The following is a 22,881-nucleotide window of genomic DNA, read 5'->3' as shown; positions in this document are numbered from 1 at the left end:
CCCCGCAAATTCCAAGGCCCACGGGGGCAGGGCTGGTGCTCGCCAGGTTTGCTGCCGTGTCCCCGGCTCCTCCTCCAGCACCTGTCACGTAACAAACGCTCAGGAAGCCTTGTTCAGAAAACAAATAAATTCACCTTGGCGGGTCTGCCCCGTGCGCCAGGCCTCTGACAAGCCCCACCCCACAACGCCACAGCACCGAGTCCCATGGCCCCCACGTTCCCTCTCCTTTCAGCCTCACAAAAGAACGTGAGGTTGGACAGGGGATTCGGATCCCATTTTAGAGATGGGGAAAGAGGGATGAGACACAGGGACGCGGAAGGGGAGGTGGCACAACTGCCCCAGCCCAACCACCTGCACCCCAGGTGTGCAGCCCTCTGGGCCTCACAGTCCATGTGAAATGGGAGCACTGCCTGCTTGAAGGCTGTTGGAAGAGCTTCACTTTTTTTAACTGAGCTATGATGGGACACAAGACATTGTATCAGCTGCAGGTGTACAACGTAAGGATTTGATATGTATACTGCAAAATGACTACCTCGGTAAGTGTAGTTAACACCATCACCACACAGTGTTATCAATTTTTGTGGGTATGCTCTACCCTGTTAGCAACAAAAGTTTAAAAAAAAAAAGTTTCTAATCACAAACCACAAGGCCTGGCACACAGCAGGCACTTGGCCGTTTTTACTGAACTGTGATAAGATGAGCCCCAGGTATTCCAAGCAGAAAGCAGTAACGCCGACCTCAAATTCAGATATCTCGCCTCCTAATTCAGAGCCATTTCTGATAATTCACACTGCTCCATGAGAAGGGGGGGAAGGCCACGACACAATTAGTTGACAAAGAAAACAGTAACAGCAATTCCGCAAGTGCTAGTGGGGAAAGAGGCGAGAGAACGTTCTCATGCCCATGCGGGCTGGGTGGCGGGCCTACCTGAGTGTCGGGCCAGCGTTGACAGGTCGAAGCGCTGCTTCCCATCGGAGACGCCGCAGAGCAGGGCCTCCTTCTCGTCCGTGCAGGCATACTTGGTGTCCCACGTGAAGAAGTAGGTGCAGTCCACCTCCCCGGTGAACACAGGAGCCCCTCTCCCACTGTTACCTGTGCCACAGTCACAAGGAAGAAAGCACCCATGATGTGCCCAAAACCCAGGAATGTCCCAGGGGCAGGGGCAGAAACAGCAAACAGGACACCGCTGGCAGCTGTGTGGACAACAAGCTCAGGGCTCAAAGCCCAGAGATCAGACGGCTCAGAGATCGGTGATCAGCGTGGCTTCTACTGCGTTTCAGACAATCATAAACCCTGCAGGGCAGGCCTGTGTCCCTTTCATCTTGGTGGGATGGTCTCAACAGGACAGAAGGCTGTTTTCAACAGGGTGCAAGCCCCAGGCAGCGCACGGGCTGCGGTCAGCCTCCACAGGCTCATAAACACCTGGTCTGTAAGTCAGACCCAGGGAGTCACCGTAAAGGGGGCAGGGACCAGGGCTCCAGTCCCAGGAGCACCACTGGCTTAATGATGTGCATGTGAGCAGGACAAGTTCCCCAGGACTTGTTCCTAAAATGAGCGTGGAAGAGGGATAAGGTCTGCACCACTCCCAGCTGAGGGGTGCTGAGGTTGAACCTCGCTCCCAGAGGGACCAGCATCCTGGATCCTGGGGACTCTGGCATGCGTGGGTCTCTAACACCCTACTCCAATCAGCCATCTCCCAGCCTGCCACCTCGAGGCGGCCCCACAGGGGTCCCGACCCTGATTCCTCCCGGCTCAGCTCTGCTCTGAAAGCCAGGTCTTCATGTGCCGCTTCCCTGGTCCACGTAGCCTGGGATTCAGCAAACTCTGTTGACTTTCCCCGAACTAGAAATTCTATCCCCTCGCCTTTCCAAGCCAGTGCACCGCTGGCACAGAGGTTTTTCCACCCCTTGATGGTTTAATAATCCTCCCCTGGACCTCCTACACGATCTGCCTTTCTTGAGCTTTAGTGCCCTGAAGTGCACAATGTTCAAACGGAAAGGGAAATAATATTTTGGACCGAGGGCAAACGCTGTTTCAATTGCAACTTCTATTAAATCTTGAATATTATAAACATCGTAATTATAACACTGGCAACAGCAGCTAACGCACACGGAGCGTGAGGCCGTGCTAAGCGCTGAGCCCTCCACGGGGGCTGGATGCATAGAACAGGCTCTGCATTAAGTACTTCGCATACATTCGCGTGTTTCATCCTTAAAACCCTACGGCTCGGGGACAATTCTAGTCCCATTTTGTAGATTATGGGGGGCTAAATAATTTACCTGTGGTTTCATAGCTAGAAAGCAGAGGGGCCAGAAATCAAACCCAGACAGCCTGGCCCCAGAGCCAGACTTATAACCACAAGGCAATACTTGCCTGCGCTACTGTGGGCTTTTCCTCTGTGTTTTGTGTTGTTTGGTTTTTTGGTTTTTTTAAGTGAGAACTCTAAGCCATTCTCTTTAAGAGCCAGCGCTCCCAACTTCCTTTCCAACAACACCCTCTCTAGCTGGGACCACTGTGCCCCTCCACTGGAGGCGTGGTGAAGCCCCTCTTTTCAACGAGCCCCTGCCCCCCACAAGGTTTCCACACAGTTTACTTCCACTGGGTTGGTATTTCACTATTCAGAAAAGATTTGTTTCCTGAAAACTTGCCACATTCACAGTGCTTTTCTTTTACTGGATGAGTTTACAGAGGATTAAATACTATGAATGGTTCCAGGGTTCATCCCCACTTAGGAGCTAGATTTGCATCTGAAACTTACTAATGATCCGCTGGGAGAGCCCATTTTAAGTAAAATTTACATAACCACCGGCATGCACCTTGCCGGCATTCTTATTTAATTCCTCAAGGAATTTTAGGAGAATAGTGAACTAAGACTCCTCACTACCAAACCACGTTGTTTATTTAAACACGATGGCCTGGCCTTCAGGACCGCTATTTCCTATGGTTTCCACCCACCAGCAGGATGAGGATGCCTTTCTGTAGTGTCTCCGTCAATCACAATCCTGAGAGCATCCTGACGCTCCAGCCTCCAAGGGTTCATTCCCCAGCACACCCTTGACGTGGCCTCAGGGTACATGGATTCCAAGACCAGCTGAAGGCAAAGTGGACTCTTCCACTGGCACTGAGCTGTGCTCACCTGAGGAGTAGGCAGCTGCCCCATCCCCCACTGCTCCGGGACAAACCGTGCTGCCTACTCACCAAACCGGTTTAACTTTCACTCTAGGCACACTGCATTTCCCGCCTCCGTGCCTCTGAGGTTGGGCCCTGTCTCTTAGTTGTGGTCCATTAAAGAAAACTGCTGTTCCCACGCTGCAGAGTCCCTGGAGGCCACGTCCACAAACGGCAGCAACACAACGTGGAAAAGACAAAGGTCCCCAAATGACCACATGGAGCAGAGCCTCCCCACACCTGCACCAAACTAAAGAAAGTAAGTCATAAATGTGACCATGAGTCACCTGAATGTGTGGATGGTTTTTTATTAGCTTATGCTAACATAACTCTCCCACCAAAACAGGAAAATGTCCTTACCCAACAGGACCACCAATAATAAGGTATTGCACTACATCAAGCTAGATGTAAGTTACTGAAACAAATGGTAAAAAATATATATATTATGGATAAAAAAGTAAACCTATACACCTTTGTGTCTTGAAATGCATGAAACCCTAGATTCATAAGCATAAATAACTCCTGGAGATCCAAGTTGAACGACACAAACCACATTTTACAATATTCCATAGCCAATTAACATCCATTCAACATGCAAAAACACATTATTACATTTACCAAATAAACACAGAACCCACCAAGGGGTTTGCTCTAAAAACTCTAAATTCGAACGGAGTAATAATGAAATAATTTTACAGTGCACACAGTATAGTACATACAGTTTGCTCCAAATCACAGAGCTAGGAGTTTTAAATATTTCATAATCCAACTCCAGCCTGAGAACAGGCTCAAAAACATCTAAAGTCTCTGGGTCTGGTCTCCATGTCACAATCACAACGACATGAGTCTTCAGGATTAAGGCACTGCTGTTAATTTCGTCAGGCCTGATAACGGCACTGAGGTTACGTGAAGGAATGTCCTTTCCTGGTGGAGTGTTACGATCCACGGGTAACATGCGACAGAGCAAATTAATATGGAGCGAGTCTGGCAAAACATCGATGCCTGAGTGGTGGGCATGTAAGTTTTCACTGTAATGTTCTTTCTACTTATATATTTGAAAACTTTTATAGCAAAAAGGAAAAAAGGAAAAACAAGTGGCCTCTCCTATGTTTTCCCGCCTCAGCCCACTCAGGCTCTAGCTTCCTGGCGCAACTCCTAGATGTCCATCCCTCTTCCCTGGGAGTTCTGACCACTGGCCCTTCTCAACATCCTCCTCGTCTGCTGGGATCTTTTTGGATCATCATCCTATCCTCCCAACGTACCCAAATGAGATCAGCACATTCCCAAAGATCTTGGCCAAGTCATTTATAAAAAGTGCACACAGAACAGGGCCAGAGGAGGCAGCGCCAGGGCTGATGGAGCCTCGGCCCACACAAGTCGCCCACCACAGAGCAGCCCCACCAGCAGGGGAGTCAGGAGAGCCGGCTGGGGTGGGGGTGGGCAGCCTGAGGGTCTGAGGACTTGGGATAAGGACATGGCTGCACTTCCCAGGGGCCCAGACACAGAGTAGGAGGGGTGGACTTCAGAGAGGGTCTCCTACAAGCCTGGAAGAGGCGAGGATGACAGAAAAAAGACGGAGAACTGGGGGGAGGAGGAGGCAGCGTGCAGTCAAACCAGAGGGAGACGGATCCAAAGGCCATGCCCAAGCCAGATGCCTGGCCACCCCCACTGAGTCCCTTCACAATGATTTCTAGATAAAGTCCAACTCCTCTGCAGGACACACAAGCTTTCACAACACTGCTCCACTCCCCTTTCTTAAGCCATGGTTTGGACACGAGGTTCTGACCTGCTCACAGCTACCCAAATTCCCACCTCTGCATGAGCTGTCTGTCTGTTCCTCCTGCCACAAAGACCCACAGCAACTCTGCTTCTGCGCCTACTGTCTGCAGGGCTCCCTCACCCAGCACCTCCTCTTAACTGCCTTGATTCTCACGGGTACCCAGACCCCGGACCACTGACCTCAGTGCCTCCCTCCTGATAAAGGCCTGGGTGACAGACGTTGCCGGGCGCCCCCATCCAGCCCACATCACCCTGCACTACAGTCATCACTGCCCTCATCTCTCTGCTTCTGGTCTGTAAACGCCCGGAGAGCTTACAGCCATCGCGGCATCCCCAGGCCTCGCAGAGTCTAAGCAAACAGGTACTAATAAAATGGGTTCAACAAATCAACTGAGAACACAGCTCCAATGTAAGCCTGGAGCACATGTTGGGGAGGGAGGGGGCTGGTGGGCAACAGCGGGCTGAGAACAACGGTGAGGGCGGCTGGCTGCACCAGAAGTCAAGGGCATCCTGCTGCGAGGCCTCCCACCTGACTGCTTCACGCCAGGTGAGTCTCTGCTGGCTCCCCGGGCAGGTCACCAGCGCCCGGGGCTGGTCACCACCTCTCCTGCCCACCTCTGAAGTCAGACCCTGTGTGCTTCTGAAACACAGCTCCCATCACGCACGGTTGCCTCCCCAAGACCCTGCAGTGAATCACACAGGAACCTGCCCCGTGACCAGATAGTTAAGAGCTCTACCATAGAAACACACAAAACAAACAGAGTGAAGGGGCAGGAGACCCTCAGGGGTGGGGCGGTCGTGCAAGCCTTGCTGGCTGTGCAGATGGGGCTGGACCCAGGCAGCTCCCGGACCAGAGCTCTGTGCAGAGGCTTGGCTGGCCTGTAGGGCACCTGGGGTCACGACCTATAGGTCCACGGGTGGGCGGCTCTCTGATGATGGTGGGGTCCCATCACCTCTCAACAGATGCACACCGTGTCCAGAGTCTCTGAGATATGGACAGCAGCGCACTCTGTGAAATGCCAGTGCCACCATGACTTCAAGAAAGCTTCTCCAAGTCACTCAGAAAACCAAACATTCCACTTAAAATTGCCCTGTGGCTTCTTGTGATCCCAAAATCGAGCCTTTACAGCAGGGCCCCCATTTGCAAAAAGGGTCACCTAGAAACTCATTTCCTAAAAGGAGAGTTATTTAGCGACAACCCATCTGAAGGTGGTGAGTAAACCCAGCCTGTGACTCTGAACGCACGCCAATGAGAGCCAGAATTCAGGACACAGAGGCTTTCCCAGCGAGCCCGATGCTGGGCCCATTCCCAAAACAAACAGAAGATGGAGGAAACCGGAAACAGGACGTTTGTGTCAACTGTTGGCGGGGTGGGGAGGGGGGTACCCCTGCTGGCTACAAAAGAGGGGGCCCACCTGCTGGAGGACACCTGACTGCCCCATTCAGTGCTCCGTGTCCACAAATGCAGAGACAAGGCTGACCGGACGCACTCACCTGCGGTCTCGTTGCACTCGAAGCTGATGACACTCATTCGCTGAAAGCCAGAGCTGCACGCATCGCCCCCAAAGTATATCAGGGTGAGGTCTCCATCCGAGTACCTAGGTTTTTGTAATACATACATGCACACGTTTGGTAGAACCAAGAAAGAAACTTGAATTCTTAAACATTTCTGCAGTAAGCCCTTTGCCTACCATCCACAGATCAGCACCAACACAAAACAGTGAGCCCTCCCACCGGCTGGAGAAGAACCACCTAAATGAAATGAATTCCAAAGGGACAAGCTGTCGTCCTCCTACTTCATAGCAACTGGCTGGAAGACGGCATGAAGGTTTTGCTGGGAGCGTGAGGACTCTTCCGCTCTCACTGTTGGATTTTGTACAAAATAAGTAATGCCCAAGAAGACACAGCTTTTACAGCAACTGCCATAAACAGTCTGAACTGAGCAGTCTTGGACAACACAATTTCAGAGAGTGACACTTTGATAAAGCATTTGTGAAGCTAACTACCGAGGTAGGGTCACGAGAACTGTGGCAAATGTGTTTTCCTAGCTGTTCAACACCTGCGTGTGATGCCAATGGCGTTTCAGCTTCTCAAACCGCCAGAGAAAAATCTAAACTCCTCAGAAACACAAACTGTATAATACAAAAGCCGTATCAACTAATTACACAGCTTTCCTACAGTACGGTTCCCTACAAACAACAGATTATAAAGCGAACCGTATTAACAGAAGCACTCTTACTCGTAAAGCACGAAAAACATCCACATGGGCAGTGACAGATGGCACTTGCCTGACTCAAGCAGGAAAAAAGGCCAGCTTAACTGATTTCCCTGCGCTTTGTGGAAAATGGCAGGAGGAGAGAAGGGAGTGTGTTACGCTGCACAAGAACACGCACGTTACATGAAGCCTGCACGCACCGGAGGGTTTGATTCTGGAGTTTCCCCGCCACTTTGAGTTGAGTGGAATCTGACTTTTTCACTTGGCAAACTGCAGCATCTTTCTTATTACAGATCTGCGCTTCGGTTCCGCCACAGACATTCAAATAAAAAACATATTCTTCCCCCTCCGCAGTATAGTACGAGGAGTTTGAAGCTAAGGAAAGGCGAATAAACAAGAAGAGGCTTTGTTACACACGCAAATGTGCGAAAGTGACAGCATCAAATCTGAACCACCCACCCAAGGGCAGGGGCGCTCAGCCCCCGGGCTCTCGTTTCCTCTCCTGCTTCCGGCCCCCAGGCACCCACTCACCTCCGACCTGGCTGAGCGGCTGGAGGTTGACGGGGATGTCATGCTGCTCACTGCTCAGAGAGCAGTTCCGACTTTCCAGGTAATCCCTGTGGCAGGCGTACTCCGTGATCCACTCAATTTCATAGCGGCAGTTGGATTTCGCCGTGAGCTTGGGAAGGGTGCCCTATTATGAACGGGGTGAAAGGAGTAAAATTAATTCTTTTCATACAGCTTAAATGCAGATTTCTCTATGCTTCTGAAAAGCTCAAAGGTACGTTATTGGGTTCTGACGGTTTTCTGTACTTGTTTTTGAATCATCACTGCCCTTAAGAGATTGTAATTATTTGACTTACAACCACTGTTTCCTTGCAACCCTTGCAGTCCCTTTCAGAGTCACACGCAAGCGTCAGCCTGTGAGCCCACCCTGAACGTGATATCACCTGCCCACCACACCCCTGGCAGGCAGTCATGATGTGTGAAGGGCCTGTGGTCCGTTCACTCCGTTCAATCACAGGTGCCACTGAGCCTGTGCCAGATGGACCCTCACTCCCGGCTGGGTGGACACCACTGAGCCTGCGTACATCTGGGGAGATAGTCCCTAACCCCTTTCCACGGGAATGTCCACGGGGTCTTGGGCACACTTCACCTGTACTCAAATCTGATCCTGCCCCTGGGTGAAACCAAGTTGTCACCCACCACAAACCCAGATTCTGGGAAGGATGCCATGAAGTTACCGTTCACCGGGGTGCAGCGTCATCTTTCTAACCTTCCCTGGGAGAAATGTCTCACTGGCCTTAGCATCAGGAGTAGCTGTGCTACTTCCAGGCACCTCAATGTGCAAATGTTTACTAAATACCTGCAATGTGTCAGGCATGGGACTAAGTGCTGGGTTTACCATCACGCAATCAGTAAGCTGCAGAGTTGCAAGTCCAACTCCAACTGTTGACTCAAAATCAAGGCTTTAACCCCTCGGCTCAGGGCAGCTGGACATACACACAGTGACGTGGACCCAGCGCTGACTGAGAGAAGCCGGACACCAAAGGCTATGTGGTGTATGACTCCACTTAAGTGGATGTCAGGAAAGGTGAGACCAAAAGATGGTCCATGGTTGTTGCCAGGGCTTGGGGAGCAGGGGAGTGATGGCTTCTCTGGGGTGATGGAAAAATTCTAACACAGCTTGGGGCGATGACTGTGCAGTTCTGTTAGTACACTAATAACCATTAAACTGTACTTAAAATAGGTTAATTTTTACAGTATGTAAATTCAATAAAGCTTTTTTTAAAAGATCTATGTGACAAGGTAAATGTTTACTCAAGTTCCAGCTCCTAAAAGCATTCAATGAGCCAGTGGAAATTCTTCAACAAACCTTCAAGCATTAAGGGGACCAAGTTGAGTACTCTAGCTCCACTGATAACACACGGGACTCAACGGCCTTGCATCCCATGGAGAACGGAGGGGAACTCCCTGTTCTCTCCTTTGTGATAGTGTGAAATTATTCTCACTGAATGCAGCACAAGAGAGAAAGGGAAACACTAAACCCACTGCTGCCTTAGAACACCTCATCAGGCTCAAAAGATTTGGATTCACATCTGTGGGATGGAAAGTATAAATAAATAAATAAGTGGAAAGTATAAATGAATATTCCTCAATATCACGTACAGGACAAACATCGATTACTGGTCAGTCGGGTCTTCGTTGAGCTGACACCACGCGGCCCTGGAAGTCCGGGGACGAAAAATGGAAAGCTGACTTGGACTGCACTTCTGTCTCCATACATCCCCCCAACCACTACCGCCTCAACCCCCGACACACACACAAAGACACACAAACAGGTCAGTTGCCAGCCAGAAACCAGAGCAAATTCCACGTTTGTTTGGGGGGAGGGGAGGACATTCTTTGGCAAAAGAATTCAGCTCCTCTTACTTCATTCTACAAGAAGGCAGAAATAAATTGGAGGAAAGCCCTACCCTTCCTCCCTGGGGGTGTCTCCCCTCATCAGCACCACATCTGCAAAGACACTTAAACAGCACCAGATCCAAGGGACACCACTGGGCTCAGGGCCCAAGGACACCCCAGACGCAGGCCCTACTCTTAAGGAGTTTACACCAGCACTAGAATTGAGTAAACAGCCAAAGGACAGAGGAAATCAATCTGCCTGGGAGTGTGAGGTGGGGAGGGCAGGTCAGGCAAGGGGGTGACATGCTCCATTCTTCAGTTGGCAGGAACCTCCCTTCTGGCCGTAACTCTCCTATCCCAGTACCCACCCCCAGAACCTCAGTCGCTGGCCCAAGCCATTTCTGCCAGGTCTACATACCATCTGCACTACTCATTTCTTACTATGCTTCTATAAACCAATTAGCTATTTTTACCTTGCCTCATCAGAAGCAGTAACAGACACGAAATCACAGGTTCAGGATGATACCTACGGTTTTTTCAAGTATTCATTCAAATCAGCATCGCTGTAAAATTTTTTTAAGTCTGACCATGAACCACTTAAAATCATCTCACTCGACCCTTGAACAACACACCATCCTATTAGCATAGACCGAGGCCCCTCTGGGTGGTTGAGAAACAGCAAACAGCAAGCCAAGCACGTGCGGCTGAGTCCACCCCAGAAGCTCGGCTTCCACCTCCATGGAGGCATCTGTCCTACACCAGCCCCACCCTGACTTGCGCTCATGCCACTGAGGTGTCATCTCAGACAAGCCACTCACCTCTCTGCGCTCCGACGGGCAGACAAACGTGATAGTCACTGCCGGGCTGTGACCGTCACAAAAGTCTGGCTGAACTGCCCCTTCTGTCACATAAGTCAGGACAAGCCTGGGGGACATGCATCGAGAAAAAAGGGTTAGGGTTACAAAAGCACAAATTACATTCCAATTAGTCTGCTGCCCTGAGCAGACTCATTTGGGGGAGAGGGAGAATGGAAGAAAGGTTCAATATGAAAGAAGTCATAGTACAAAGTAACTTACATTTATTTCCATTTAGGGGAAAAAAATTTTAAGTAAACTTCAGTGAGTGCTATTTTCTTAAAAAATAAATAAATAAGTAGAACAACCAATATGTAAACTTAAATACTAAGAAAAGCTGTTTGAGTAAAACAAAACAAAAAAAAATTATAAATGATCTAACAAAACAAAACAAACACAGCCCAGCCGGCCAAGTGCATTTCAGCCCACAAGGCTGCACGACCACTTCCTCTCTAAACAACTTCTTCCTCTCTAAATGACTTCTCAGTGCAAGCCAAAGATGCTTTTTTTTTTTAGGCTGAAGACAGTCCAGCACACTAGTGACACGGCCTCCCACCGCCAGGCAGAGCCTGGAACTGCCCGCGGGGTGCTGGCCTCGCTGTGGGTCGTGGCCCCAGAGCCACCGTAAACAGATGACCTTCCTTTTCTGTGAAGACGCACTCAGGCTTTCACTCAACGCCCCCACCTTCCAAAGTCCTCTCTAGCCCTCCCAGTAGGAAGAAGCACCCACTCATCACTTAGGACAGTGTGAGAGGCTGAACTGTGTCCCCGCGAATTTCACACGCTGAAGCCCTAACGCCCAGCGCCTCAGGATGTGACTGTATTTGGAAACAGGGCCTTTGAAGAGGTGACTAAGCTGAGTCCGCTGGTGTGCGCCCTCATCAGGCAGGATGAGTGTCCTTATGAGGAGAGGACATCAGGACACAGACACACAGAGGAGCAACCGTGAGGGGACGCGGGGAGAAGGCGGCCGTCTACGAGCTGCGAGGAAAGGTCTGGGAAGAACCCGCTGACACCTCGGCGTCCAGAAATGAGAGGAAACAAATTTCTGTTGTTGAAGCTGCTCCGTTTGCTGTGGCGGCCCCGGGCAAACGAACACAGACACACATACGGAAATCTCTCAAACGGTTTTAAATTTAGGTTGTGCTCCAGCGTTTTCTGGGGACAGAAGTGTAATCTACAATTGCACACAATGACACACCACTAGTTCCAGCCGAGAGCAGGTGCCACGAGACGTCTACCGAAGGCCCCTGGGACAGGGAGAAAATCAAAATCCTTGATCCAAGCTCAGGATGTGGCCTCATGTGACACACTGCAGAAAAACCTCTCTCTGCCAAGTCAGGTACAAAAGCAGGAGAAGGCACAGCTTACTAGGAGAAATGAACCATTCCCACCAGGAACGAAGGGCCCCCCCCGTGCCCTAGTTGGGAAGCAAACCCTGCACCCAGAAGGGCAGTGGCAAAGCGGCCCTCCTGCCGCACACCGCCAGGATGGTGTTTTTAAAGAACAGATAAAACCATAAAACTGACGTCATGGGTGACAAAGCAGGGACGTATTCAAACACACCTAGGTAGGCAGGTGTGACTGCGTGAAGTGGATACCAGTACAGATATGGGCTGTATCTTGATACACATTTTCCTGCTCTAAGAGACAACTGATTAGAAAGTCACTAAGCCTACATGACTCAAGCAATGACCAGTAACTTTACAAGCACATGTGAAGCAGTCATTCTGCAAGGACTATCTCAAGCCCTGTTGAAAAGGATATTCTTGCAACTCCCTGAAAAGCCAGGTTCTTGCTGAAGATTACACAAGCCACCAGCAGACCGACCTGTCATTGCTCACAAGCTGCAGTCCCTCCTTGGGCCGGCCCACGTCGAACGCCCGGTCCCCTCTCACCAGGCAGGCAGCCGTGCCGACGGGACAGGAACGCACCTGCGGATGTGTGGCCCGTAGGGCCTCTGCAAAACGGGTGACGATGAATCAGACCACGCGTCAGGCACAGTAATCACACTTAACCTTAGGTCCAGGGGTCTCTTGTAAAAATTATCCAATTCTTTAAAGTCTCCATAAGTAACATAAAGTAGTAGAGGTTTGGAAACCAAAAAGAGTAGGATCTCATCCTGAGACCCTGGGCAAACCGATGACTGCTCTTAAAGTGGAAAATGAGAACAGCTCTCCCGCCCTGCAGGGTGGCCCAGAAGTGAGGGCAAAACAATGGGAGATGCTTGCTCTGTACCTAGTACATGAAAGGTGCCTATAAATAGGGACTAAGATGTTACTGATAGTGAAGGGACGTACCCCTTCTCCTAGAGCTACAGGAACCTTACAGTCACCTACAAACAAGAAAATGCAGGGCCTCCATGCACTGGACTAGTGGGAAGATGAGTAGATTCGTAGAAAGAACCCACTGACAGTTCTGGGTTCAAATCTTAGACCCACCTCTTACTGTCTCTGTAACTTTGGTCAAACTACAGACAGATCCAATTGCCAGGGCGCTACCTCACAGGTTTGGGGGAGGAATAAAAAAAAGAACAAACGAGATATGCCTGGAATCACAGCTGGACATCACAGCCTACTGGCAGCGATACCACGATTACTACAGCTGTGTTTCACTGTAGGCTGCATTACTTGCATCATCATCTGATATCTTATATGTTACAGGGCGGGGCGTCACTACGCATCTTCTCCAGGAGAGCAGGAACTGCCACGTGCTCAGGGCTGCAGCCCAGCGCCTAAATGAGAGGCCGCCACAGGACAGGGGTTCAAAATAGTTCCTCTGTGGATGAATACGTATCCCCGGCCTGGGCTCTATCTTTTGTTAGTCTTAGTACTAATGGAGGGGAGGGTTTCCATGTCTCCTCTGCTCCCTCTGCCCCAGCAGCTCTTGGCACCCCCCGTACCCAAATCAGCCCATTCTCCCCTCATCATTAGAAGAAAGGTTTACTTGAAAATCCTGAAACCCAACGTATTTGGCAGACAGAGTACACTGGGTGGACCAATGGTCAGAATGGACTTTGCGATGGAATCAGAATTTCCTGGGAGTGAAGTGCAGGGGCTGTGCAGACAGCATCTTTGGGGACAAAAGCTTTCTTAGAGGGCCCGATCAGTGACAGGATTATCCACACAGGAATACAGCCCAAGAACAAAGATACCGAAGCCTCCGAAGCAATCCTTCACCACCCCGACCCCCAACACCCCCAGGCTCAGACCTATGTCTCTGCAAACGTTGATGAACAGAGAAGTGTCCGGGTCAGAGTCGTCCACCAAGTAAGCATCGCTGACCTTGATCAGTGGGTTTAAATCATGCTTCTTGAGCTCTCTGTCAAACACGTAGCACGGCACCTAGGAGAGAGGACAGAATGGGAGTCTTCAACACACACCTTCCTGGCGCTAGTGACGCAGCAAAGCCTACGCCCCACATCATGGGACATCAGTCTCCACACCTTAGGGTCTCCAGACCATGAGGTCCCCGATGACAGCAAAACCATGGCCAACAGGGCTCCGGCTACTCTGCCCTGAGTGCCTTCTTCCCCCCACCTCCACCACGGTGCTGTCCTGCTGCTGCCTCCCACGTGTTCCCTACACCCGGTTCCCTACACCCCCCTCGGCCACTACCCCGCAGCCCTGCAAGCACAAACATCCCTGGCCTGCCCACCCTCATTGTCCCCGCTCCCTCCCCGTCACCCTCTCCCTGACGCAGCCACGGCAGGGCGCCGTCCCCACGCCACCACTCACTCTGACCCTGCTGCCACCCGCGGCCTCCCCCCAGGCCTCGAGTCACCAAGCCTTCCTACTGCCCGAAACCCTCTCCCACTAAGCCACCTGGCCTCTAGGTGCTCCTAGGGTCCCTCTGCCCACAGGCTGCTTTCTCAGCCTCCTGGGAAAGTGCATCTCCCTTCCAACGGACCTAAAACACAGAGGCGCCCCATGGCTAACTTCTCAGCCACATCCCTGTCTACACTCACTCTCCTGGAGACCTCGTGCTCGACAGCATTAAGTACCTGCCACTGGTTCCCAAGTGTAAGTCTCTAGCCATGACCTTCACCCCCAAGCCCAGACTTCACAGCCAAGCCCAGCAGAAGCTGTGCTCACGATCAGACTCTGCAGACAGGATGCCTGGCTCCAAACTCTGGGGCTGACACTCAGTACAACCACGAGCCAACTGAACCTCCGTGCCTCGGTCTCCCCACGTGTCAGGTGGGAATAGTAATGGTAACTACTGATGCTTCACAGGGCTGCTGTACGGACTGAACGAGTCAACACACATAAAGCTCTCGGTGCAGCTCCTGGCAAGCCAGATAAGTGTCATTTGTTGTTGTTATCTACCATTGTCACTTGAACGCACAAAAGCATCTCAACTTTAATGTATTTAAAATAGGCCTTTCTTCCCCTCAAAACCTGCTCTCGACCCCACGTTCCCACCTCAGTAAGGCGCCATCACTCAGCCCATTGCTCAGGCCCAAAACTGAAGGCCATGGAGACCCCACACATGCCACGTCCAAACCATCAGTAGGTCCTCTCGGCGCCGCTTCAAACCAACCCTGGATCAGCCCGTCCGTCACCACCCTTGTCCAAACTGCCGTCACCTCTCGCCTGCAACAGTCTCTTTTAACAGGGCCCCCAGTTCCATGTCCCCTACCCCTAGCCCATGTCTCCACAAGCACCAAATCGATCCTTTTAAAATTCCATCGAGGGACTTCCCCGGTGACGCAGTGGTTAAGAATCCACCTGCCCGTGCAGGGGACATGGGTTCGAGCCCTGGTCTGGGAAGATCCCACACACCACAGAGCAACTAAGCCCATGCACCACAACTACTGAGCCCACGCACTGCAACTACTGCAGCCTGCGTACCTAGAGCCTATGCTCCACAACAAGAGAAGCCACCGCAATAAGGAGCCCCAGCACTGCAATGAAGAGTAGCCCCCTCTCGCCACAACTAGAAAAAGTCTATGCGCAGAAAACAAAGACCCAATGCAGCCAAAAATAAATAAACTAAATAAAAAATAAATAAATGAAATTCCATCGGGTCACATCACTCCCTGCTCAAAAACCACCAGCAGCCTCCTGTCACACTGAGAGCGAAACCCCAGCTCCTCCACGGTCCCAACATCGGGGACCACTCCACACAGCCACGCTGATGCGGTTCAGCCCCGTGGACGTGACGCCGCCTCTCCCTGGAAGGATCCCTCGACATCCACTCAGCGCTCTCCCCGTGCTCAGGCCTCGGGAGAAGCATCACCTGCGAAGTGTGGCCTTTTCTGACACCTCCAGCTCTCCCTGTGCCTCCTCCGCCTCTTTTTCTTCAGAGCACTGGTGTCTATCACCAGGCACCCCCACCTGCTAACCTGAGCGTAAGCTCCTCAAGGACAGGGGCTCTGTCACTGCTACAGCCCTAAGCAACACTTAGGACAGCACCTAGAACCTGAAAGGGGTCCGTTAAACACCTGTGCACTGACATGAAGAGAAGTTCCTCCCCTGGGCCTCTAGCCCGCCCTTACTGGATTCTAACTGATGAGCACTCTCTCCTCTCTATGAACAAATGGCCTCTTATTTTTAAAAAGTCAAGGAGTATAGGGACTTCCCAGGTGGCGCAGTGGTAAGGAATCCACCTGCTAATGCAGGGGACACGGGTTTGAGCCCTGCTCTGGGAAGAATCTGCATGCCACGGAGCAACTAAGCCCATGCGCCACAACTATTGAGCCTGTGCTCTAGAGCCCGTGAGCCACAACTATTGAGCCCATGTGCCACAATTATTGAAGCCCACACACCTAGGGCCCATGCTCCACAACAAGAGAAACCACTACAATGAGGAGCCTGCGCACCACAATGAAGAGTAGCCCCCGCTCGCAGCAACTAGAGAAAGCCCGTGTGCAGCAACAAAGACCCAATGCAGCCAATAAATAAATTAAAAAAAAAAAAAAAAAAAGTCAAGGAGTATATCAAATCATCACATGGTACACTTTACATATACGCAGTTATATTTGTCGATTATATCTCAGCAAAGCCAGCGGGGGTAAAAAAAAAAAAGGGGGGGGGGTAGGGTGGGGAACGTCAAGGGACACATTACAGGTGGCGAGACCCTGTGTTTTCAAAGTTCCACCAAATTCTGAAGGCAAAGCATTCAAGCCCAGAGGTGTGCCCCTGAGTAAACGCCTGGGTCACCCAGTCTTTACATGAAATACCTCCCTAGTTTCATCTCCAAAATAATATCACTGGGATCGCTTCAGCCAAGGAATATTCTAAAAACTCATGTTCTCTGCAATCATTTCAAAGTAGTTTGTTTCATCACTTTCTATGGATAATTTTCCTTAAATTGTCTTTTAGAAAACTGAAGCCATTCACTGGCAGGTCCCTTTACAAAAGTTAACTGCTTAACGTTAATGTTTAGCTTTTAAATGTTTCTCAAAAAGATACTATCAAACCCACAGGAATGCTCTGACCCACTAACCCTATTCCTCTGTCCTGTTTGCAGAGACTTCAGGGAGAGATAACGGATTAAATCCAAGGACACGCACACCCTCAGAGCCTCAGGGGGGGCACCTAAACTCACTTCAACCAGACCCTTAAAAAAAGTCTCACTTCGCCTACAATGCTGACCAGAGATCCCGCTGCCAACCAAGGGGGGCGGGCATGGGCACAGAGCAGGTGAGGTCAGGCGGCCGGACAACACGCCTGGCACCACGTCCTGCAGAACAGGCCATCGAAGTGCAAGAAAGGGAGGACTGCAGACCAGAGGAGGCTCCAGTGAAAGCAACCTGCGTCCATAACCCTGCAAATCTAACGCTTGTCAACTCCCAGCAGGATAACACAGAAACGTACATTCAACACAATGACGGAGCAGTTCAAGATAGGAGACAAGCAACTCTCCAGCCACAAAATAAAGAAGAGGGAGCATAATGGCACACAGTGGGAGGGAAGATGGGGGCCACGCTCCTGAAACTAACTCAATATCACCCAAAAGGGGTTCCTAGTGAACCAGACCTGCAGTCACCCAGCTCAAGGCCATGAGCAACTTCTGGCCATCTCCCGACTTCAGGAAGAAACAGGAGACACGCCCAATGCAGTGCCCCCCAGAACTGGAGCGAGCATCGGAAAAACAAGCAAGGCTCCTGGGGAAAGTCCTCCTACTTCCTGCTCCACTGAGTAAAGCAATGGAGACATTCATCAGCGCAGGAATGCAGCGGCTGGGGAAAGGAGGTCGATGCCAGTTCCACACACTGCACACTGAGTCACCCTTGTTAATGGCGTATGCATGTACATTAACCGTATTTATGTAACTCCGGTAAGACCACTAGCTTGCCAGTTCTGCATTTTCTGTGTTCCCAAGAGTGGAATGGTAGGGGATGTATACCTGCGATCTTTTAAAGAAATTACGATCTAAAATGACCCCACCAGAATCCACTGAACAAGCACTATATCAGTGGGTTTAAAAAGGCACTTTTTAGAAATACCATGATCTTCACTCATCCCACCATTCTAAATCTGACAAAGCCACACCAACAAAAGAAATGAGAAGGTACTACCAACAAGGTGCGGAAACCAAGACCACACTGCCACTAAACCAAATCTAGACTTTTTAAAGGAACAATGAGTGTTTCTACATTGCATATAATTTTTGACATTACATCATAGCCTGTAAGGTGTAATCAAATCCTACTGAAGATAGAGAAAAGGGAATATGCTTTATTGAGATGTGCTCGCGGTGACAGCATTGTTTTTGCAGCAGCCATCATGCTTTTGGTTCTAATTTATCTACACCTAAGGCAGAGCGATGCCCTCCATGCCTTCGGTCTATGGGCTCCCTCAATGCAACAACCCTTTCAAAATGTAATGAAATTCCTCATGCTTAGCCCACAAAAACATGCCCTCAATAAATGAAAATTCCACAAGTAAAGCCCAGCTACCAACCAGGCCCAAAGAAACAATCATTGGGAACACACCAACATTCCTGCTGCATCTTTATATCAGCTGCTAAGAGAAGTTACACATCACTTTTGAGAAAAACAGAGACTATATCTCCCCATTCCCACCCCACAAAATGACTTAGAACAGAGGTCAGCAGGCTTGCTCTGTAAACATGTTAGGCACTGTGAGTGACGCAGGTCTCTGCTGTGTATTCTTCTCTGCTTTTTTTTACAATCCTATAAAAATGTAAAAACCATTCTTAGCTCTGAGGCTGTACAAACACAGGATGTAGTTTGTGACTTCTGACCTATAACACAAAGAAAATCAAAAACAAGTCACTATTTCTTTATTTCTTTGGGGAAGCAATTATTCCCTAGGTGGTGGGAGACAACTGTCAGCTCAGCAAAGCAAGGTAAAAGGACACTTGGTTAAAACAGGAAAAATGGGTGCAAAAACCACCAGTTGAAGAATCAGGGCCCAATGGATCCTCCACAGGGCCTGGAAGGTCTCGGCTCTCACAGGAGAGAAGGTGCTCACACTGTGGTTCAAAGATGCTTTTCCTGTCATTAACTGTATATCGGCAATCAGTTTAACCTAAGTTTCAAAATGCAAAGTTTAAATCTGATACTATCTCCTACTGAAAATCGGTGTCACTTCGTTAGGCCTTATTTCTTTCCACGCTTTGAACTTTCTTTCCATTAAGCATCCCTTACACTCAAGGAGGCAGCATTCCGACTGCCCTTCCTTTTATAGATTGCCACATCTGAAGAACTGGTGATAGCTTGTTATTCATAACTAAATTCGGTTTTACTTTTTAAAAACACACATCTCTTTTGCCCTTCCTAAATGACAACACATTAGGCCATCAGCAAAAATGACTGATTACTCCCATCTGTCAGTTCCTAGTTCCTGAGAGTCTTTGAACTCAACCCTTCAGAACAGAAAACTAATAGAGAAAAGTGAGAAAACTCAACCCAGGAAAACTGTTGTCTGGCTGAACACAGGAAGCCACCTTTAAGAGCCGGGTGGTGGGAGGGGGGAAGCGGCAGAGGGAAGAAACTGCCTTCTGCCCCGTCTACCACCAGGGAAAGTCAGAGGCTCCAGGCTAGGGGAGAGGGTGCTTTCTCAATCACCAAGAGCATGTGCGCAGAACCAGAGGCAGAGCAGAAGTAATGATGATAGTCATCTAGTTTCAGGTGAGCTGGCAAAGACCTGAAGGGCCAGGCACACCTGACCTGGATCCACAATGTGTCCAGAAGCCACCCCCGGCTGAGGAGACGGCATCTGCAGGCAGCATGATCATCTAAACCCAAGCTCCACTTGTGACGTAGCTCTTGAGTTGCGTGGCATCAGAAACCAAGCACTAACCTGCTCTAACACGAGTGAGCCATTGCATTTCCAGTGCATCCTGTACATTTAAAATGCCTTGTCCTAAAAACAAGAACCATCCAGGACAACTTAACAATTACAGGGTGTCTCTGCTCAAATGGAGCTTAAAACCCAAGAAAGGATTCTACTCCAAAAGGTTGGTGTCAGCACTTCAAATCCTAAAGGTCCCAGAATGTACTTCACAAGCATGTAACCTTGAAAGGCCCCTGTTACCTCTTTATTCGCTTTAAATATGTCTTTCTTGCAGGCTGCAGTTGTCCTCCACTCAAAGTAATGCACACAGTCGGTTGCAGTTACAAATTCGGGAGTTCCCTATTTTTAAAAAAAGTAAAAATAAGTTAGCATACTGCATGTCGTAAAGTGTTCTTTTTTTAAGTCAGAAACTGTGAAAGCTAGTGAAAAATTTTAAACTAGCAGCATGTGCGGCGGGCGAGGGGGTGACACACAACTGTTTTTTAGTTACACAAGGTCATCAAGAAGTTCCCAAACCCAAAACTTCTGAGACAAAAGCTTCATAAAATCATGTTGGAATCTGCTATAACTGATCCAAAACTGTTCTACTGCCCCAACTATGTGAGTACAGTAAGCTCATGGGAAGTGATCTTCATAGACATTCCACTCTCAAACTCCAAATGTTCTGTGAACCAAATGCCAACAAAACCAAAGCCAGAAAATGTGACCTCATACTTCCTGGAAGCCGAGGGAGGAGGCCCATCTGGACCTGACCGAGCTCGTGCACCAGCCTCACTCAGACGCCCCCGCACTTGAGGGCGGCCCCTCCCAACAGACAGGGAACCAGCGATGACTCCGAAATGGTCAGCCACAGTGTGGCTGGTTAATAAGACATGGCGGGAACTTAGCTCTACACCCCCATGTGCAAATCTAAGGAATTCTGGTTCTCGTAGGGTGAACACAGAATTCTTGAAGAAAATTTAGTTAAAATTCAAACAAGAGCTAGCTTATTCTGTAACTTAGACCTCCAGATTTCATACCCTGCAAACAGACTTTTTCCCAAGGTTTCAATACGGACAATAGTGCAACTGATGGGCTGGTCCAAAATTAATATAAGTCCTATTTTTAAAGTTCTTCAGACAAGACAGCATGGGCCTGAAAATGCAAGTCACAGCACCAAATTCTAAAAATGATATTTCAAAGCAATCTGGTAGCCATGTGAGTTTCCCTCAACCTCATTTTTCTAAACACTTGGATTCATACTCTGATAAGAGAACATTCATAGGATTTGTATACAAACTGCTTTTCCTAAAAAGCTAGCAATCATTTGCTGAGAGTCCCTTTCTAAATACTAAAGATTAAAATCAAAAAATCAGACACAATATGCAGAGAGGGAGAACAAACATCATGCTTTAAAACAAACACTAGTAATACCCCAAAAGCCGGGAACCCCATTACCCTTTGGCCAAGGCTTCTTCTAGATAGATGTTAATCTGTTCAATGTAATGTAAATGAGGACAAATGTTTAAAAAAATAAACACATTGCCCTAAAAACTATCAAAATAAAATGCTGGGAGAAGAAATTTCTGAAAGGAAAAAGAAAAAAAAAAAGCCTGTAACATAAACATTAAATGGGGGGCTTTGACTTTAAACACCCTAATCTTTACATTGTAGCTTTACACAGGATGTGGGTCAAGTTTCACTTAAACATTGTAACTATAGGCTTAGAGTTTGTTTACTTATTGGCTCTTAATGGTGACAGTAATTTGGTTAGGGTTTCTGTTTATTTGTTTGCTTGTGTTTTTAATTTTGCTCACTTATTTGTCCTAGAATACTACTACAGCAAGAATGCCCCCAGGGACAAACATTTTTAAAAGAAATGACCCTGTGTGGACTCACCAAGGTTTTCCCACATAAGAAGGTGATACTGCTCTGGACTCTGTGATTTCCACTGTGCTGCTCACAGCTCACTGTTGTGTTGAATTCCAGAAGAGAGCTGGTTGTGCTTTTCAAAAGGGAGTCACCTATTGGGAGAGAAAAGAGCATGAACAAGCTATAAAACATTCAGAACCATAAAGCTATTTCTAAGCATGAGCAAATTTAAAATGGCACGATAATTCATTTGAAAGCTTATAAACTTACAAACTGCCCCTTTCCCAGAATTCTCCATCTTAGGAATGGCATCTCCATCCACCCAGCTGTTCAAGCCCCAAATACATTGCACTAAGTCCTATCTTTCTCTAATCTATCACATTAGAAAGTTCTACTGCTTCTATCTTCATCTCAAATCCACCCACATCTCTCCATCTCTACAACTACTGAACCCACTGTCACCTCTCACCTATATTCTGGCAACACCCTTCTAACCGGGCCCCTTGCCTCCAAAAACATAAGTCAGAATATATAGCTTGGCTGCTGCAATTTTTCAATAACTTCCCATCATATATGCTATAAAAGCAAAGTTCTTTAGAATGGGCCACAAGTATGGTGATCAATTCTCAGTTTGCCTGGGATATTATTACAATAAAAAGTCTATATGACATCAATATGATGGTAATCCGCATAAGAACAGAAACTGACAGACCGGAACAGAGATCAAGACACCAGAGCAGGGAGTACACAGACATATTTATGAGTCAAACTTTGATAAACAATAGAAGTGTGTCAGGTCAGTGAGCCAAGAGACTGTTCAATAAATGAAAACTGGAAACAAAACGGCAATCCATATGGAAAAAATATAAAAACTAAATCCTTACTTAGCAACGTATACAAAAATCAACTCTGAATGAATTATAAGATGTAAACATCAAAAACCAAATTTTAACTCTCAGTAAAAAATATACTTATTTTTTAGACCTTAATATAGGAAAATACTGAAACCTCAAAAGCAATAACTACAAAAAAAAAAAAAAAACACATTTGGCTTACTAAGTTTAAAAGTTTACATTCACACACACACACACACACACAAAAATTAGCTTAAGGAAAAAAGAAACAAAAGTTATAAACTAGGAGATACCCAGAGCTGGCAAAGAACTAGCATCAAGAATACATATACTTACACACAAACAAAAAAAAATGTGTTTTTTATAATTTTAGGAAATAAAAGAAAACAAATTACCTCTGACAGAGAGAGCATGGGAAAACCCACACCTAGTCACAGAATGGTGATTTTAATGCCAAAGGCAAAAAGAAAATTCTAAAGCTTCTA

General features: G+C 48.5%; 1 protein-coding gene across 2 annotated transcripts in view; it reads right to left on the bottom strand.

Moving 5' to 3' along the window:
* The window catches only part of IGF2R (insulin like growth factor 2 receptor), a 104,285-nt gene that overhangs the window by 53,569 nt on the left and 27,835 nt on the right, over window positions 1-22,881 (bottom strand). For both annotated transcript variants that reach the window (XM_057738060.1, XM_057738061.1), the window contains exons 3-11: window positions 21,570-21,694; window positions 19,932-20,030; window positions 13,634-13,766; window positions 12,253-12,382; window positions 10,387-10,492; window positions 7,694-7,856; window positions 7,363-7,537; window positions 6,442-6,545; window positions 928-1,092 (exon numbers count right to left, since the gene is read on the bottom strand). In XM_057738060.1, coding sequence (XP_057594043.1) covers window positions 928-1,092; window positions 6,442-6,545; window positions 7,363-7,537; window positions 7,694-7,856; window positions 10,387-10,492; window positions 12,253-12,382; window positions 13,634-13,766; window positions 19,932-20,030; window positions 21,570-21,694 — 1,200 coding nt within the window. The remainder of the gene's footprint in view (window positions 1-927; window positions 1,093-6,441; window positions 6,546-7,362; window positions 7,538-7,693; window positions 7,857-10,386; window positions 10,493-12,252; window positions 12,383-13,633; window positions 13,767-19,931; window positions 20,031-21,569; window positions 21,695-22,881) is intronic.

This window comes from Hippopotamus amphibius, chromosome 6, assembly GCF_030028045.1.
Source record: "Hippopotamus amphibius kiboko isolate mHipAmp2 chromosome 6, mHipAmp2.hap2, whole genome shotgun sequence".
NCBI lineage: Eukaryota > Metazoa > Chordata > Mammalia > Artiodactyla > Hippopotamidae > Hippopotamus > Hippopotamus amphibius.
This window is presented reverse-complemented; position numbering and strand designations above follow the sequence as displayed.